This window comes from Ciconia boyciana, chromosome 2 (genome assembly GCF_034638445.1).
Source record: "Ciconia boyciana chromosome 2, ASM3463844v1, whole genome shotgun sequence".
Lineage (NCBI taxonomy): Eukaryota > Metazoa > Chordata > Aves > Ciconiiformes > Ciconiidae > Ciconia > Ciconia boyciana.
Window position 1 is genome coordinate 77,369,013 of NC_132935.1, and position 20,208 is coordinate 77,389,220.

A 20,208-nucleotide genomic window follows, 5' to 3' on the forward strand; every position below is an offset into this window, starting at 1 on the left:
GGAATTCATATGCCACCTCCACATCCCTAAAAGTGCAATGACCGTTATCAATTAGCATTGCTACAAAATCTCCCTTGCCAAAACAAAACCTGATTCACTCTCTACTCATCCGGCCTATAGGAGAAGTATCAGTTGGAGACACCTCCTGCAATGCAAACATCTCCTGCCAGGACCAACACGTTATGGATGGATAGCCAATACTAAAAGGAAGACTGGAAATTCAGTGGATACCAAAGTAGCTCGGAGCTCTTGAAATGAGTTTGCATCCTTTCTTGCCAAATCAGTCATAGAATTATTTAGTTCCCCTCTGGTATTTCAAAATTATTACCCATGGATACTAATATTAAACCTTTTTTTTTTTAAATTTAATAAAAATATCTCTAGCATATACATTGATGGGTGCCATCATTAAGAATGTATTCATCACTCCTAGGCTGCCACTCAGAGGTGGTCATTAAAGCCAAACCAGAATCTACAAACAGGCACTTTCAAAAAAACCCAAAACAAAACCCAAAAGTTTGTCACCTTTTGTTTTTAACAACAGTTGAAATTTCAGATCGCAGCTCAATGACTAAAACAGACTGGTGGAGGACGCCTACCCATTTAGAAGCATGGACTGGAATATATTTACCATGTATTATGGCAGCCTTTCAGTGGCATTTTCTGCTCAGGAAAGCTGGGAGATACACCAATTAAAGCAATTACAGGGGACGTACCAGGGGACATTACTAATGGGACTAAGCTGCGATCCTGCCATTAGCTTGTTATAAGTAGATGATTTTATACACAACTTATGCTCTGTCCTTGTCAATGAGGTGCTGAAATTACACCAAACTTAGTGCAGGAGCAGGGTTTTCTAAATTAAGAATATGTATGTATGGAGACACACACACATATATATGCACACATACATACATACACACACACATATATAACTGTATATATACAAAACTGTATATAATTATATAATACATTATTATAATATATTATTATATAATGTATATTACACCATATATCTAGGTTGCAGAAAATGCAAGGAGAAAGATAGTATTCTATTTAATATTCTAAATCAGAGACAAAATACACGTACACCATTGTGCTGGTTTTGGCTGGGGCAGAGTTAATTTTCTTCAGGGTAGCTAGTATGGGGCTGTGTTTTGGACTTGTGCTGAAAACAGTGTTAATAACACAGGGATGTTTTCGTTACTGCTGAGCTGTGCTTACACAGAGTCAAGGCCTTTTCTGCTCCTCACCCCACCCCACCAGCGAGGAGGCTGGGGGGGCACAAGAAGCTGGGAGGGGACACAGCTGGGACAGCTGACCCCAGCTGACCAAAGGGATATCCCATACCATATGGCGTCATGCTCAGCATATACAGCTGGGGAAGAAGAAGGAAGGGGGGACGTTCGGAGTGATGGCGTTTGTCTTCCCAAGTAACCGTTACGTGTGATGGAGCCCTGCTTTCCTGGAGATGGCTGAACACCTGCCTGCCCATGGGAAGGAGTGAATGAATTCCTTGTTTTGCTTTGCTTGCGTGTGCGGCTTTTGCTTTCCCTATTAACCTGTCTTTATCTCAACCCACGAGTTTTCTCACTTTTACTCTTCTGATTCTCTCCCCCATTCTGCCAGGGGGGAGTGAGCAAGCGGCTGTGTGGTGGTGCTAGGCTGCCGGCTGGGGCTAAACCACGACAATGATTAAAATATTAAAATATAGTAGGAAATAGAAGACTGCCAATGAAAACAATTTCTTCTTTTACATACTTGCCAAGAGCTGGGTTTGGTGTACCATGCTTCCTTAGAAGCAACTGAAAGTTCTTCTGACACTAAGGCAGTGTACGAAGTTGCAGGGATATACACGTGCTTCATCTGCCCACTCACCAGCCTGAGAAGAGGAACACCAAACTCCATGGGAAGGGCGTTCAGGCCACCAGCTCTGCACAGTTCACTTTTAAGTCATTATTGCAAGAGAGCTCAGCTCTGCTAGTGTTCACCTGTCCACGGTGCAAACTGAGTACTTGATCCCGGCAGTAAACAGCCTTGGTCCATCTGGCATGAAAACTCAGAGGAAAGGAAAGCATAGAAAGTCTTTGTTCTGCATGATGAAATTTAAAGTTACAGGCTTCATCATGACTCGTTGAGGTTTTTTGTTTGTGTGTTTTGTTTTTGAGAAAACACTATGCTATCCAGAAAACACCAAACAAGAGCTCAGCCTCCCTTACAAAATAAAATAAGTGAGTGCACAAGCGCAGACTTCTTTTTCCATGTACCTAGCACAGCCCTCTCTCACTCACATCGTGTCGGGTACCTCTATTTCGACCGTGTTGTACTGGAGCAAAAACAACTGCGCACAAGAGAACAACAGGAGGACAATTTAGATGAACTCGTTCTTAGTTCTTTAGCCCCTTCTCTTGAACCTTTGCCTAAAAGAGAAAGTGCAGCTGTTTTAAGGAGCAGCAAGTCCACCTGGTTCAAGACAGTATCTTACAGGTCTGACTGAGGCTCAGGACTTTCTTGGGCTGTCGTGCCAGGCAGCTAGGAGCAGTGGTGGAGTATGAACCCTGCAATGAATAGACCTGCTTGCTCCTCAAAACTCAAAAAAGGGATAAACTACTTCAGAGTATTATTAGTACTGGGCACATGCTTATGGGCAATTATTACAGAGGAGATGATACCAGTAATATCACCTGTCCAGAATCACTATCATCCCCAAAAGACTATTAGCAGAGTCTGTGGTCATCTTACACTAATTATAAAATATCCATTTTAATTCCCTCCTCCCCTTTTAAGGAAGTAATCAGAAACTCTAATACTCAAATTAAAGAAAATAAAGAATAGTGCAACTGTGACAGCATCCTGTATAGGTAAACACCAGGTTGTGGTTCCTTGTCTCTGAAAGACTGAAAACTATTCACTGAAGTTTAAACCACCTTAACCACAACCTTCACGCAGGATTTGAACATAATAATGCCATTCACAAAAAACTGCAAGGAAAGAAATCATTATTCACAGGCTTCCAATTTCAATTAATGCTTCCTGTTGTAACAAGAATAGGGTATGATTAAAGGGTGCCTGGCCAATGGAATTTCATACAGCATGCTTATTTCTTACTGTAGCTTTTACCAAGTTGTAAAACTGAAATCATTAATTTAAACCCTTAAAATATCGACATGATATGTTTACTACCAAGTCTTAAAAATAATTGGATCATTATCATTAAAAGCTCCTTAACTGACTGCAACTTGAAAGTGCTTGCAATGGTGGAGATACGATGTATAAAATGAACATGTTTTTAATCCCATTTTTAATGCTATGTGATCTAAACAACCAAGACATCAAAGACTGCACACTTTCTAACAGAGGATTTTTCAGTTTAATGACATCCAGTTTTCCATTGCACTTTCCCCTTTGTCCCATGCCCTTCAATCTTCCTGTTTATTTTATATTACATTAAACCTGCAGCAAAGAAAGACGTGCAATCCTAAACCTACGGCTGGGTGCACGACTCCCTCAGTGGCAGCCCCCCGTTCAAAGCAGCCAGCACCGCCTCACTCAGAGGTCACTTTATTTCCTTTTCAAATAATCACTAGCTTCAAAGCAGAGGCAAATGAGTCAACATATCCTCTAATTATCAGTAATCCAAAAATGACTTACAGAGAAAACGAGTGACTACTCTGGTGCACCAACTCTCTGCGGCCAGTTTTGTCCTGATTTCCACCAGAGCTTCAGAAAATTGTCACCGACCGGTGTGACGGCACACCTGACTGCCACACAGACACATACCAACATATATCCTTTAAACTGCAAGGTGGTTTATAGATGATTCACTTCTACCCCGCACCGTGTGACGGCTGTTTCCCGGTGCCGCAGCCGCTGCCCAGCGAGCTCTGCCGGCCGGCTCAGCTCCCCCTGGCACCGCAGCGGCTCGTGCCTTCAGCTCCAGCCGTACGTGCAAACACCCTCTGCAGTCCCATTCGATTTCTCTCGGCATTGGTTTCTCCATTGCCAGTTGTTTCATGCTACACAAGCTGCTGGGACTAAGGTTCACCCTGTTTTGCTAGCCCGGACACCCAGAAGCCAGAAGAAGAGGTAGCAGCAATCCACGTGTGAAGAGCTGAAGGGAAGGGAGTTCCTGCCCCCAAAACCCACCGCATCTTCCTGGGAGAGCAGGAGCTTGGAAAGTGCAGAAACCTGCAGGCCAAAGGTAGGAAAGAGGCCTGAACATCTTGGAGAAGACTGAGCAGCACCACAAGCAACCTGAAGCCTTGCTCGAAGGAAGGGTGCAGGGATCTCTCCTCAGTTAAACTTTTCCAACCCATCCATGTCATCTCGGCTTGAGACACACAGAAGGACGCTGCTGTCTCCCACGGTGTGACACGTAGGACAACAGCCTGGTAGAGAGTTGAACTCACAGGCAGCAGAGGTGAAAAAGAGGTCTTCCAAATAGTTCAATACCTTGAAAACTTTCAGCACTAAGAAGTACTGAGTTACAAAGCACCTTCACACACCAAGACGGTGTGTGTGCAAACTCAGTGTCACCCTCCTCCTTCTCCCATTCTCCTTATGCTTGCACCATTATTTATTTAAGGTGCAAGTTGTTCAGAGCAGGGGCTGTCTGCTTTCTCACCTCACAGCCATCTTTCCGTTATAAATAAACACAAAATAAAATAACACAACTCTCTTCTGTAAATTGAGTGTAATATATACAGTAATGTGGTCATTTCATATTTTTTTTCTATGGTGAAATGCAACTGTTGGTGTTTACTATGGGTAGCAACATAGGACCTTGTCCTAGATCAGGATCCTGTTGCAGTGCTGTTGTACTGTCTTGGTGTTTTCTTCTTTGGTTTTTTTGTTGGTTTGTTTTTGTTTTTTCTTCCCTCCAGAGATAAGTTTAGAAAACAGTCTATCCTAATTTCCATCTGTTAGGACTGCATGACCACAAACCATGCAACTCAGCCAAATCAGTCTTGATAACTCAAAGCTCTATCATTGTAGCTACATGTCTATATACAAGGATAAGGAACTCCTTCCTTGCAGTTGTGCTAAATAAAATCTGTAGGACTGTTACAATGGCAATCTGAATTCTCCCGTACTGCACAACTGCACATAGCAGAGGCCCACAGGAAACATTTATAAGCGTACACACAACTCAACACCTGCACTGTCTTATTTTGAAAACACTATAAATAGGCAATGACCCAAATCTAACCTGGCTACAGTCCAAACCAGTGAATCAGAAGGTTGGCAATTAAAATCATACTAAACAAGAAAACAACCTGAGAGACACTTCACCTTCATTTTGATGTAAATCCTTATCTAAGAATACTTCTTACACTTTTTTTTTCAAATAAACCAGGCAGCAAGGCAATATTGATGGCACTAATACATGCCCAAGTACACATATTCCTAATAAATAGATTGGACAAAGAAGTGGAAAGTTCCTAATTTACTTAAACATTTACACCTTCTTTATGGCTTAATGAAAGCTATTAAAGAAACTGAAGTTGGGGTCAAATAAGCAACCTTATTAAACTGGAATAAGCATGTTAATGAATAATAATTACTTTTAAAGGTGTCCTGAAGGTTCCTTGCTTCGTTCACTGACCAAGCTTCCAGACCAATGACTGATGCTATTCTCTTATTTTTTCAGTACTTTCAAACTTCATGTTGGCACAGGATTACCAACATACTGTACTGAGTTGTCCCATTCATGAATAATAATAATGATCAGATTTTTTCTCTCCATACTTGATACACACCCTTCAGCACTAGCCAAATCCCCTAAGTTTTGTGGCTAGCGAAGGTGGCGTGTCAGGGTGAGAAAAGCACCGCGTGTACAGGATAGGCAATTAATAGTTTAGGAATTGACAGTTTGGGGACTGTGGCACTGAGAATTGTATTTACGAAAATAACAACATACTTCTCATGACAAATATGCATTTAGACTGTAAACTTGTTAAAGCAGGGATTTACTTTTTATTTGTTATTCACATAATACTTCCTACCTAATCTAGTCCTAGTTCCTGGATTTAGGGTTTTTAGTGCTGTGGCCAACATAAACAATCCAATCACAGACCTAGTGAAAGCTGCCCCGAGACTGGAAGTCTCTCTAAGAAAGAGACGTTTTTGACCATGTGGTTTGAGGAAGGAGGCATTGGGAAGTCATGATACATTGCTTGATCTGGTCAAGAAATCTATGGTACAAATCCTTTTTGAGTTACTTATGCAAGCAAACATAAAACCACACAAAGGCAGCTGGGAGGGAGTCATTTTAGCCAAGCAATGAATCCGTTATCACTGCCAAAAACGTCACATGAGCTACAGGTTCCACCAGACAGATCAGGAATGCTCGTTTCAACACTTCCTGTTTGAAACGGATGTCATCTCCTTAAAATGAAAGTGGAAGAAAAAGCAAATAATTCCCCAAACCTCAAGTATTTTTTTTCCAGCCAACACCAACTTTGATGGTGACAAACAGAACTGGGCATCATGGTCGTCCCTCAAACAACAGAGCACAGGGACATGATGGACTTACTGGATGAGACGCCCTTGGGTCCCCATTCCCTGAGCTTCTCACGCTCAGCATGCTTGCCCTAGACACTGAAAATCTGGGAATCCATAAAGTCCATCACACAGAATTTTTGTCTGATGTTGAACTTGGAGGACACTTTACATGTTGAGCTGTATCTTACAGCTTCTCCTCCTTCCTCCACTCTCCTAAAAAACCCCCCACAATTTCCCTGTGATTTTTGTGCTTGCAAAAGACAAAATGGTATCTTTACAACCTGCAACACTGAAACCTTTTGCCAACAATGAAAAACACCACGTCTGTTTACCCAGGAAAAACAACTCAGAAGTTAAATCATTCAATCTTTCCTTAAGTTCCTCTGCTGCTCACAATTAGTTCCAAGGTCATGAAAAATCTATTATGACTGAAGGCAATAACTAATTAAAAAAAACCCCAACCAAACAAAAAAACCCCTATGAATTTTCAGGTAATAGTTCTATTTCTTGAATACCCCAGTGCCTCTACTGACTACAGGCTCTACCACCAACTTCCCTTCTTTTTTTTAATAAACATTTAGCTGTGCCAAGCCCCCCTCTTTGTTTCATACATTTTAGATAAAATTCTCCTGCCAAAGCAACAGAACCGTGCTGTGATGAAAGCCACTGTCAGACGCATATAAAATCTCAATAAGCTCATCAATAAAATGGCTGCTTAGCTCCTATCCTAGGAGGAAAGTTTTAAGACGCTGATGGATGACTTTGTTGAGGATGATTAAAACAATGAAATAAATCTGGTGCTCGCAGGAGTGCAGGATGGATTCAGGGAAGACAGAGACACATGCACCATGCAGTTTGCTCCTGTCTGCCTTGCAGGGTTATAGCCAGCCAAGCAGATGCAAGGTCTGTGCAGAATATATGGCCACCACAGCTCTGCTTTCTATGCCTCGCACTCCCTAATTCTTTACCTGCAAACATTTGGACTTGACCCTGTGGCCAGGTATATTCTGCTCCCCCAAACACAGATAACAAGAACATACATCAGACTGCAACTAAGAGCACCTCTTGCCTACCCCCCTATGGGTACACAACCTCTTTCTTCAGCATGCCAGTCTAATTCTCCCTCTCCCATCTTCCTTGACCCCTTCGCCATCCTTTCTTAATTTTTCTCTCTTATTTCTCCCTCATTCCCACACCTTCCATCTCCTTTCCTTAAATCACTTAAGCACTATTTGAAGTAAGATGTTGGCAGAATTAAAGATCAGCTTAGATGATCGAGAAATATCTGCAATTATAATTGCTCCAAGCAATTATAATTGCTTACCAGACCAGTGTACCAAATAAAATTTATCAGGAAAGGAAACAATGTTACTTTGTTCCATATCACCAACATATCCCAGGCTTTTTCTGAGTTACCCGCCAAACAAAGGAATGCTTCTTGTTGCTATCTGCAAACAAAGCTTTTTGTTGAAACATTTCACATTTCAATGATTATACTAGAAAAAGCACCCGCATTTTCATTGCAGCACCAGAAGAGATGGGTTTACTCTCTCTACAAGTCTGCACGTCTACAAACAAAGGCATAACAAGGGCTAGCACACTCTGTTTTACTCATTTATACTCAAAACTCAAACACACTCCTTTGAGTTTTGCCTCCCTTATTACAGTTTTTCAAAACCTCTCTATAGCAGCATGTTCCTGGGACACAATAATATTTTGTTTTCTTTTATCGTTCTAGCGCATATAATCTTTATCACAGCTTGGCACGGCTTTGCTCTGTGCCTCTGCTAATAGGTAGTTCACACTAGTGGGAAAATGGCCAGGGACAGAATTCAAGCTGCAAACCTGATAGCTACAGACCTATCTCAATCCCGTCAGCGGTCTCAAAGCTCATAGAGAAAATACATAAACCGCACACCTGTTTCTGGTTAAACAAAGAAAACTGGATTTTTATCAGTTTGACTGTCACCTTTTACATAGCACTGTTTTGTCAAGATCCACTAATGAAAGAGCTTAGCAGCAGATAAAGGACATACAGCTTTAACTGAATTCATAGATTTATCTAAAACATTTTCCAGCAAGAATTATATTACATTCTTTTCAGAGCTGAAATAGGATTACAAAGCATGGAAATTGAAGTCTTAAAATATATATCTATATTATTGCATATGACTGAGCAGCTTCATTAATAATGATGTCTCTCAGGATTTTGGTTTTGCACATAGTCTTGGTGAAAGTTTAAATATACTGACTGCCTGTAATCCATATTAATTTTGGCTGGCATTTTGAATGGATGCCCTAGGAAAGAATGGAGGGTTTTAGTAGTTTGTATGCTAATATATAACCCAAGAGTTAACATGTTCATTTCCTTTTTCTTCCATGTCTTGTGTGTGCATGACCATGGATATGGTACTCGCTTCACCAGCATTCTTCTCCAACACTACTTCTACGCGTTACAGAGGCACCGTGTGGCTGAACTGCATTGGAGAGGGTTGCGCTGACTACATACTGTGCTTGTGGAGGTCTGTATATAAAGACTTAAAACAGACAATGCTAGCTGTATGATGCTGCAGCTTGAAGACCTGGGGGTCTTTCTAAAAAGTCCAGCTAACATTTCAGTGGTACCAGAAGAATGAAGGAAACTTCTGAAAAACTGAAAAGAAGTTCTGAATCAACACACAGCTTTTAACTGTCCTCTGAGACCATTAAAGGAATGAGTTAAAAAAACCAGGATGGAAACAAGAGTCCCTATAGCAGAGCAGTAGAAGCAGCTCTCCCCATAAAGCTGGAGATGCAAACTTGAGTCCTCTCGCAGAGCCACACCTAAGGCTGCCCTGTGCAATGCAGCTGCCAGCACATACCCTTCCGTTCAGCTGAGGAGTCAGAGCTGAATAAATAACATGCTAACCACATCATTTCTTTGTGCACATGAACTGCAGGAAACTTGTGTGCCTCAAGCGCACTCACCAGATGGGATAATTGGCTCAGACAGATCACTGACCTTCTTAATAAAAATACCCCAGAAATGGAGGTTGACTGAATAAATCTGTGTCATGTTATCAAACTCCCAAACAATCCATGGAAACCCATCTACACTGACTCATCCAGCAGCTTGGTATTCCTGTGGGTGCATCTCGTGAGGGCTGAAATCATTGGATTTGGGGTATTCTTAAGTATTTCTTGAATTTTCTTTATGGAAAACAGGCACTGAGAGTTCACTGCTGGGAACTACTCAGCTGTCTTTCTATGAAAATGATGAAAGCACATATATATATGCATTTATGCTAAGCTATTCTGTCTTTAATTATCACTGAGGCTGGTTTGTCACACTAAAACAATTTTGGGGAAGTCAAGGCTTTGAGACAGCACAAAATGCAAATGCCATTTCACCTTCCATAAATGGAAAGCATGACACCCATTTAAATAACACTATTTTATCTGGAATTATAAAGGTAAATATAATCAAATAATCTTATGTTTGAAAATCAGTTCATTATTTTAGAGTTACAAAGGCCATATGAGACACTGTGCTCTCCCTGAAATCAGGGAGGTTTCCTTCCTTTCCCCATCGAGTCTATTTTTCCTTCCTTGACATGTACCACAATGTTGAAACCCATATTGATGAATAATCACACTCACACAAGGCTACTCTGTTATTTTCCAGGCATTGTCATGTCATATAATTCTCTTCCTTGCCAATATGCCCTAAACCAGGAAGGGTTAGACACAGTGCCAGTTATTGCTAAGCGCAATCTGCTATGAACAAAGCACACACCACAACCCCAAAGACAAGCAGCTCTGGAAGTTCATCGGCAGAAGATAACACCAACTCCTCAAGAGCCCCATCACTCCCATGGAGATTAGGGCTGGCTCAGTGAGCTGCAGCGACTGGCAGCGTCTTTTCCTGTATGCCCATGGCCTGGCATTCTCAGGCAGACAGAAATTCAGGTTATCCAGAAGCTTTCTACGAGCACAGCCCTACAAACACATTACATACCCCAACATGCAGACATGCAGCTCCACGTGGCCATACACTAGACGTTCTCTCATGAACTGATCCACCTTGCTCTTTGAGACTTATATCTATATACATTACTTCCACAAGGAAAAATTTGGCATCAAAAGCTTGTTCTTATTTTAACAAAACACATATATTCCAAAAATCAAAATAACTAAATACTCAAATTCAACTTGCAGCAAGATCTCCCTATATAAGATCTCCCTCCTATATAATCAGCTGCCAATGTGCAAAAAACAGTGAATCACACCATAATTGTAACAGTATCTGTGTATCTAACTTCTGCTCCCAACCCCCGGCTGAGAATTATTTTAACAGCTATTCAATTGAAACTCTGCTAATGAACTAACCCACAAATTTAAAAAGGGGCATGCATTTTTAGTTATAAAGCAGGCAAGTAAGCAGGGAGGGAAAACAAAAGATAACAGAACAAATCATCTTGTCATTGATCTGGAGGTAAATCAGCAGTCACTCCATCAAAACAAGAGGAGTTACAAGAATGTATGAAAAGACTCAATCCAACTATTTAAGCTCAGTATTTTACTCATTTCATGCAAGTCCCACCTGTGCCATAACCACCCACAGCCTGAATTTACAGACAATCCACTACATGGTAAGAAGAGATTTGACCTTAAAATTACTTTAACACTGACCTCTAGTGACAACAGGTGGGAATTTACCCTTTTATGGAGCTGCCCAGCTGGGAACACATCTTCTGGCCACTCTAATTATGGAGCTTGCTCTTGCATCTCCAATCCGAAGATACCCCCAGCGCAAAGAGCATGCAGCCAAGGAGGGATCTCCAACTCGTGTGTATTAGTTACAGTCACGGGTGAATTACAGGTGATGCACTATGGTCTGTAGAAATTTTATTATTAAATCTAAACCTCTGTTTTCACTTATTAAAAAGTGGAAAAGGCAACAAAAAGGAAATACAAACACTAAATTTCAAGCCTCGTAACCCAACAAATGTATTACAGCATAAACTACGCACAACTGATGACATCACAACTGCCCACATCTTCAGGCAGCCAACCAAAACATCATCTTTCATCTCAGGGACGTAATACCAAGGCAACCTCTTCTCCTCGAATACTCTATAGCAAAAGTAGCCTTGCAGCTCTCGGTACAGTTCTCCTGCAGCTTTCTCTGCAAAATGAGGGTGCGATGGTCTGTGTGCCCATAGGAGCAGGTATTTCGCCCATGCATCCATTTCAATACAGTCCAGATGGAAGGATGAGCATGTTACAGCAAGTTACCAACCACCTTGTCTCAAGAAAGTGGTGAGGAAGCTACAGCTGCCACTCCAGTACACAGCCCACCTTACTGTCTTTTCATGTGGAATCATAGAATAGTTTGGATTGGAAGGGAGCTTTTAAGGTCATCCAGTCCAATCCCCCTGCAATGAGCAGGGACATCTTCAACTAGACCAGGTTGCTCAGAGCCCCATCCAACCTGACCTGGAACACTTCCAATGAAGGGGCATCAACAACTTCTCTAGGGAACCTGTTCCAGTGTTTCACCATCTTCATGGTAAAAAATTTCTTCCTTATATCTCGTCTAAATCTACCATCTATTAGTTTAAAACCATTATGCCTTGTCCTATCGCTACAGGCCCTACTAAAAAGTTTGTCCCCAATGTCTGGGAGGCGAAGAGGGTGATGGCCATGGCCCACTGCAGGGAAGCATCCTGAGAGGGAGTTTCAAGAGTGGGAAGTGCTTTCACAAAGCATGCTGTCTGATGACCCCTGTAGCATATGTATATATACATATGTGTACACACACACACACACATACAAAGAACATGCTTAGTCAGGAGGCTAGAAATCTGCCAGCTGGACCTCAAAGGGTGAGAACCACATTTGGAGCTGATCCCAGCTTGGAGTAAATATGAGTGGGTTTTGTGTCATCTGAATCTATTTTTGCATCCCTTTGCATTGTCCAGATGTTGTAATCCATGTATTTCATTTACACTAACATGACTTGTGTCAGGGGAGATTTTCACTTTCTGTCAACTATCCATCCCGAGTATTTGTCTCTGGTAGCAGTCCTCAAAACCAGAGGCCAGAAAACTTCTCCTGCTCTCCCCAAAACTTGCTTCAAGGGCTGTAAAGGTTTCCAGACTGCTCCTCCACTTAGTTGATAGCCCAGGGACTTTCATGGAAGCATCTTCCGGTGCACAGCCATAGCCAGGTGACTGCACAGACAGCAGCACAGCCAGAGGAAGAGCCCCAGGGCCCTGAGGGAGCGGGCACCACACCAGACCTCAGAGCCAAAGCCCAATCAGTCATACCTAGGCACAAATACAAACCCATGTATTTCAAGATAATTGACTTGACTCTCCAGTCATTTCGACTGGAAAGAATCAGCTGTCAGAACAAACTTAACTAAGAAGACTGAAGATTAAATACTCGGCTGATGTGAAATTAATAAATCCTCTCACACCGACAAATACATCACCTGCTCGTAATGAAAACTGTGCAATGGATAAAACTTCTCTGCTGAATGAGCTGCCAGCAAGAAAAATCAAGGAAGTGGTTATTTTTCACCACCACAGGCATATAAACGGTGCACTTGACGAATGCCTGCTTGCCAGCAAGCCAGGCAGCCTTTGGCAACACACCTGGACCTCGGTTCTCCCAACACTTGGACCTGACAATTCTCCCACGTTTTAGCAGCCTACCTAATCACAGCAAAACACGACAGCCAGGGGAGAAGGAAAACATACCTTATTTAAACACACTGAAATCAAAACCCAACCCGCAGATTTAATGTTTAGGCTACAAACTAGGTAATGAGACTCTCTCACGTATTCCAGCTGTATCTATGAGTGCTTAGGGATGTACATGTATAATTAATTTAAATATCTATGGAAAAAGAGAGATATACATTAAATAATGGATGCAGAATTGCCCCTAAGTTGTCATAATCATTACCTGGCTTGGACCTCAGCATCAGTATGAACTGGTCTTAAAAACAATCATTCGTTCATGTTAGTGGCTGCCAAACCTCCAGCTAATCCGTTCATTAGCAATGTATCAGGATAGCAAGCTGCCACGGCAGGAAAATAATTAGCTTTCTATTGTGGGGTGGCACATTCTCTATCGCATTGACATAACAAATAACTCCATAACTGCTGTAATTTATTTGCTTTATATGCTTCTGAGCCTTTTTTTTTTTTCTTAATTAGTCCTTCAGTAGATTGTACTAAACACACACAAACTATAACTACAGGGAGTCCTTTGACCAATCTCAGAAGTCTTAGACAGTATGAATAGCTATTACACAAGCAATTTATGGGTGACCTACCTTTAGGTCATTTAAATAAAGCTTGATAGAAGAGCTGAAAGCAGACCATGCCAAAAGGCATCCTCATTAGGTCTCTTCTCCATCATCTGCATGTACTGAGTAAATGTGCTATTGTGTCCCAGCACACACCGCAATGACTGTGCAATGGTTATGTGGGAAAGACTGCTGCTGTTTTAAAGATCTCTTAATTAGGTCTGTCTTCTTGCCTTAACAAGAAGGTATGTGTACTTCCAGGATGGGTTTGGCTGGGCTAAAGTCAAGATACCCTAACCATTTTTCTGCAAAGTGCTTTAAAAAGAGGCAGTCCAAAAAGGAAATTCTAAGATGTGGTCAGTAGGAAACAACAATGTTACATTTCTGCTCAGGTGAAAATGAACTCCTATAAGCAGGTTTCCACTTGGCTCCACAGCATGACACCCCAAGCAGTTTCACCGTAGCTAGGTTAAGGTATTTTATTCCTTCCATCAAAGACATGATCTTTATTTTAATCCTAGGAAACTGTGTATCAGCACTATCTTCTGCAGTGTGTTCCTGGGTTAATTACATGGTGCATTAAAGACCTTATTATGTACAATGTCTTTTGATTTTCTTGCTTCTTCCTTGACTTTGTATTGTTAAGCACAGGGAAGATTTTCATTGGTACTATCCCTCTCCCCCAGTACCACACTTTATCACATGATTTCTAATTCACGTGCTATCACTACTAGAGACCTCATCTATTCTCACAGGGGAATATTCAGCTTTCTTGCTGCTCTTCTCTGTACTTCCACAACCTCTTCTTGCTGAGTGCTCAGCAAACACAGAAGATTACACAAATCAGGTGGGAGGAACCAGCCTTTATATAATAGCATACTTCTAATAAGTGCAAGCCTTTCTTAATGAAGCCTGACAGATGTTTACATACAGCATTTCACATTGATATTTAACTAAAACCACTTGGCAGAAAGCTTAACAAGAGGTCATCAAAATATCCAAGCAATTTCTTTCACTACCTGACATATGGTTTTGCCGAATTTCATTTACCATTGTGCTGTCTTGTTACTTGGCTTCATAAGATATCATTAACAGTCATGACTCTTTCTTTCTCTTCTATCTTTAATAGGACTCACTGACTGCATATCTCCCTCAAAACTGCCCAGTTTAACCAGTGATTTCCCTTTTGAACTCAAAATGTTTGAGAGGGTTTGAGATCATACTATCACAAAGGAATAGGAACTATTTTGGAGCATAAAAAGTAATACCTTTACTTTTTCTGGGAAAAGCAATTAACACCACACTCCTGTGGAACTACCTTTGAGAAAGGAGATAACATTGCAAGCAAGTATTTCAAACACAAGAGGCCCAAAAGCAATTGCTTGGATATAGATCTTCTTTATTCAATGCCATTCACCAAATAGTATTTTGAGTCCTGTTACAATGCGTTGTTTGTTCTTTTCTTCTTGCCACTGCTCCATCTGATCAATTCCATGGGAAAAGAAAAAAATTAAATCACATGTTGGGCGAGCATGCAGTGAAGATACACTTATCTTTTCTGCGGGTGATAAACAAGTGTGTGACTCGCTGTTCGCGAGTACTTCAAAGAAAGGTGGTCAGTAACCAGTGTGCAATAGCAATGTGTTGCAACGCAAGAAGAAATGATGCAGGAGGAAAACACTCATCATCTACAAGACTATAAGGTAAGTTGGATTTATGCGCGCAGCTTTAATAAGCCCCCAATCCAAGAGGTACCAGCACAGAAACAAGCAAACAGAGCTGAAGACTCAGCAAAAGAATAGGGCATTTAGAAGAAAGTGATGTTTTCCAGTAGGAAGTCACTCCTCTAATGAAAATTTAACTAGCACCAGTGTAGGCAGAAAAAAACCCAAAACAAAACACATTGGAGGGTTTTCCTAAATGAAAAGAGCAATCAAAGTTTTTGGTTGCCTATCAGCTTTGGAATGCTAATCATTATGGTACCTGCACTGGTGAAGGTAAGGAGCCACTTAAAAACTGGTTTGTGGTTTTGTTGTTTTTTTTTTTTTCTTTAATCACTGCTGTACAGCTGAACATGCTCAAGGAAGCAAAACTGCATGGATAATTACCCCCATGGAAGCAATCCAAAGGTTCATGAAGTAAAAGCTGCTTTCAACTTGAAGATCAAGGTTTTAAATTAGGAAAGCACTTGAGACTCCAGCTGATAAAGATGTTTGACCTGCTGGGCAAAGGTAATCATCAGGGACTTAATTCAGGACTCTCACAGCAGACAGCTTAGGGGAGTTCCCCAGTGCAGTAGTCTGAAATAGTAAGATGCTATTTAGAGCGACAGGAAAAACAAGTACTGCCATTTCACAAATATTAATAAAAAATACTAGAGGCTTTTAGCCTCTCCCCTAAGAACCCATGGCTCCTCTTCCTTCAGAACCCTTTTCCAAACACAGGCAGAGGCATACAAGTCAGACCCTGGTCAAACTGATGTCAGGAAAGGAAACAGGTTTTCCTGTTCTTCATCAGATCTGTACTTTGTTTACAAATACAGTTCAAACAGGACTGGAAGGAAATTTCTGAGATTGCTGGCATGCTCATATAAAACTGAAGACATATCCCAAAGAATGAGGAGTTATGCAAAGTTAAGGCAGACTTCACATTAGCAAACCTGCACTGCATGGAAAGGCCATTGTGGTTGCAAAGCACGAACCATAGAAGAGCAAAGTGTTAAGAAATGAAGTTTAACGAAATCAGCCAATTCCCTGCTTCCTTCAGTCAGTAAGTCACCTGGATCAATTCTCATCTTCCTTAACGCCTAAACCTTAACTTCCTGTGAAAAATAAGCAAAGAAAATTACACTGCACTTACAAGTAAAAGGAGGTTTTGAATATATCATTTATCATCAGAGGGATGCACTGCCAATATACTAATATACCACAACATTTTAATATAAGCCTCCACCTCCTCTCAAAGCCAAGCCAACTCTCGGATGCCTCATTTAACATAATGAAATAGCAATGAAAAAACCCAAAAGAATATAAAGCAAAACATACAAGGTATATATCTTTCTTCATTGCTCCTTTTAATCACACTGCAAAATACTCATCAGCCATGTAGTCCTATTACTGTATCGCTGTAGCACCTCGCTAGTAAACAGTTTCTATTTACAAACAGGATTACCTGCAACAAATACAACTGAGAGCTCATGTGGACAGTGTCAGTGGCTCAGCTAACATCGGGTAATGCATTAACCTATGGTAACTCAATCTGGAGCAAGACAGGGTTTCAGAATCTAAGAGCTCATAATTTAATCACACAGTATAGTGTTCTACTCATAGGGAATACTATTCCAAAGATATAGCATACAGTGAGATGCACATCAGTATTTCAGACCTTGGAATCATACACCCCCCCCAAATCTTTGTCACAATTTCAATTAGTGACACATACAAATTAAAATAGACATCCAAGAGCAGAATGGGGGAGAAAACACTGGGAATACTTTCTCTAATGAATGGCATAAAGAACAAGACTGGACGTAGGAAAAACTTCAACTCCCTTAATGTTAGTTTTCTGAACTTTTTTCGAACAGCAAAGAACAAATGCTGGGGGCAGCCTGTGGAGGAGGAAGAGGGTACAATGGGAGCTCCAGGATTTTATTTTTTTTTTAACATCTTACCTATCTCCATGTATGTGTGTAAATAAAACTGCAATACAAACTCAGAAAATTCCTAGATGTGGAACTTTAAAACCGAAACAAAAACCCAAAGCAACTGATGACTCCATTTTGAGGAGCACAGGTTAGCTGTTTCACTAGAGAACAAGCAAATCCCCAAAAGCGTCTCTAGGTAAAAGAGAAGCTGCCAGGGAAGACAAATCAAGCAACTGCACACTGTTTACGCCTGGTGGATATTAGCACGAAGGCACTTTCCTGTCTGAACCAGAACCAGCATCCAGGACTACACAGGATGGCAGATACACGAAACTGCCATGGTGAGCAGCATAAGGTACCTCAGACCTCTCGCTCTTTTTTTTTTTTTTTAAATACATGAAAGTGGCTAGAAGTTATTTTTCTCCCCCCATCCAAGGATTTCAGTGTTTCTTTTTTTCTATCAGCACAGACAGCATTTTCATCTTTCTGCTCCTGGAGCTGAAGCAAAACATCTTTTAAGAACCCAGGAACTGCGATACACTGAAGTTCTGACTCCACCACAAGGAGCTGGCAGCTTGTTTCCCAAAACTCACCTGGGACTGTCACTGCTAAACAACTGTTTGAGGCACATCATCATCGACTTTTGCTTCAACCCACAGTAAAGTGACACCCCCTGCAAGCAGTTGCCATGAAAGTGACTGATACAGCAGAATTCAGCTGTGATATACGAGTTAAGCCTGCAGTATCAGGTAAGAGGAGAAAAACTGACTGCTGAAGAAACACTTCTCAGGCTCACTGTAGCAGCCTGTAATGAGAAAATACTGTAAAGTGAGTTCTGGAAAGCTTATAGGATACACTGCTTTTATATTTTAATAGGCTCTTCTACATCCTCCTACTTAAGTACTACTTTAAATACCGAACACTAGTATAACTTCTGATTGTTCTCCTGTGTCTGAGCAAAATGACAGGATGCTATACACTCAGGGACACTTACTGCTGCCTTTTGACAGCAGAACTCCCAACTGAAAGCATTTTGGCTTCTTGGTGGAAAAAAAACCCACCACATACAATATGTATATGCAATAAATACATACACACTATATAAATAGATTTGTCCTGGTTTAAGCTCAGTATAACTGGATACTTTTGCCACGTCTTCAGACAGATCCTTCTCATCCTCTGACAGCTTTCTATCATTAGGAAAAAAAAAAATCATATACCCTGGAAGTCAACATAACTTGTACACTAAATAAAAACCCTTAGAGGAAATAACAACACCTACCACTACTTAGCCAGCTCAACATGAAAATACTAAGTCGACACTGGATCCCATATGCATGTGTATGCATGCACATGCATGTGAGTTGGAAACGACAAGACCTATGTGGTTTTGGCACAAGTTTTTGCTCAGCCCAGCTTGCAGTGGTAATCCATGCACATTTAAACAGGTTCTAATCCAAGTTAAAAAAATGGCACAAGAATAAAATTCTGTGATTTCTGCACAGGAATCACACGTAGCTTGTGTAGCCACCAGCTTTCCCAAAGTAGGGAGAGAAAATGAGAGAGGTGAGCAGAGAGATGAAAGGGGGTTAAAGGGATTCCTTGAATTAAGACAACACAGATTGAACTTCCTCTCAACTTCATCAACAGCAGAAACCAACAACAAAAATACTGCAACTAGTTTACCGACTTCACCTACCCGATTTAGAAGCCACTTTAAATGCCCAATGCAGACAAAAAGAAGCAAGTCTGATACTTCTTTGTTTTCAATAAATAGCTGCGAACAGATCTGCTACAGTATTTCAACCTACCTGCATATTCACTAGGCAATTTTAATCACATATAGCTGTTCATGCAACTTTAATGGTGTTTTTCCCCCTGAAACATTAATTCCCCCTGAAACATTAATATTTCCTGGTTAACAGTCCCATATCATAAATCATTTTGTGAAATACAGCCTATTAAAGCAGGAAGTTTGTGCAGAAGTTTTTGCTAAGCGGCTCATGCACACAGAAACATGGAACGAATACTACCCTGCATACACAGGCATGCAAATGCCTGAACTAAACACATCAGAAGGGAATAAATCACATTGGCGCATACAGTATGGGTAGAACTGGGATTAGTTTGAAATTATTTCCTGTTAATTAGGTTATTATTTTTAATGTAAATTCCTTTTTTTATAAATTAAATAGTGTTTCAATCTTAGAAACTAGATTTTACAATATACGATTCCTATATTTTACATCTAGAAGAGACCACCATGACCACCTGATTTGATCCCTTCCTTTACGCAGACTGAAGAACCACTCTCAGGCTTTAAAACTTCTGGGTCTTCTTTGCTATATATGAATTAGCTGCCAAAGCATGACTGAAAAAGGTATTTAAAATGAAACTAGAAAGAGGAAGAGAGGACAATCAAAGGCACTGTTTATTTAAATTTCACAGCAACTAAATTCCTGATGTTTGCAATAGTCCTGCCTTGACCTCTACCTGGACACCTTTATGATACTTTCTTCATTGCTGAGATCGAGGCATATACAGTCGAGGGAATATCATATTTTATTTAAACACACTGCAGAAGGACATTACATTTTACAGGTCAGATTCTCCATGGTGCTTGAGCAAAGCTGGGGCTGCAGGGAAGAGCAAACAGCCAGCTTGCTGCCAAGGTGCAGCTTCCCTTTATCCACCCGGAATAAACATCCTCAGCCTTGTTATGGCTGGACAGGTCCTTCAGCCCAACAAACCCTCTCTCCAC

General features: G+C 41.0%; 1 protein-coding gene across 3 annotated transcripts in view; it reads right to left on the bottom strand.

Moving 5' to 3' along the window:
- The window catches only part of VWC2 (von Willebrand factor C domain containing 2), a 59,143-nt gene that overhangs the window by 25,403 nt on the left and 13,532 nt on the right, over positions 1-20,208 (bottom strand). The window contains exons 4-5 of one of the 3 annotated variants that reach the window (XR_012040623.1): positions 15,913-16,104; positions 15,174-15,285 (exon numbers count right to left, since the gene is read on the bottom strand). The exons of 1 other annotated variant lie outside the window; for it this stretch is intronic. Coding sequence is in view for 1 of the 2 variants with exons in the window: in XM_072851345.1 (XP_072707446.1) it covers positions 16,079-16,104 (26 nt within the window). In the remaining variant the exon portion in view is untranslated. Of the gene's footprint in view, positions 1-15,173; positions 15,286-15,818; positions 16,105-20,208 lie in introns of those variants that run through there. One more of the 3 variants, XM_072851345.1, reaches the window with a different exon arrangement.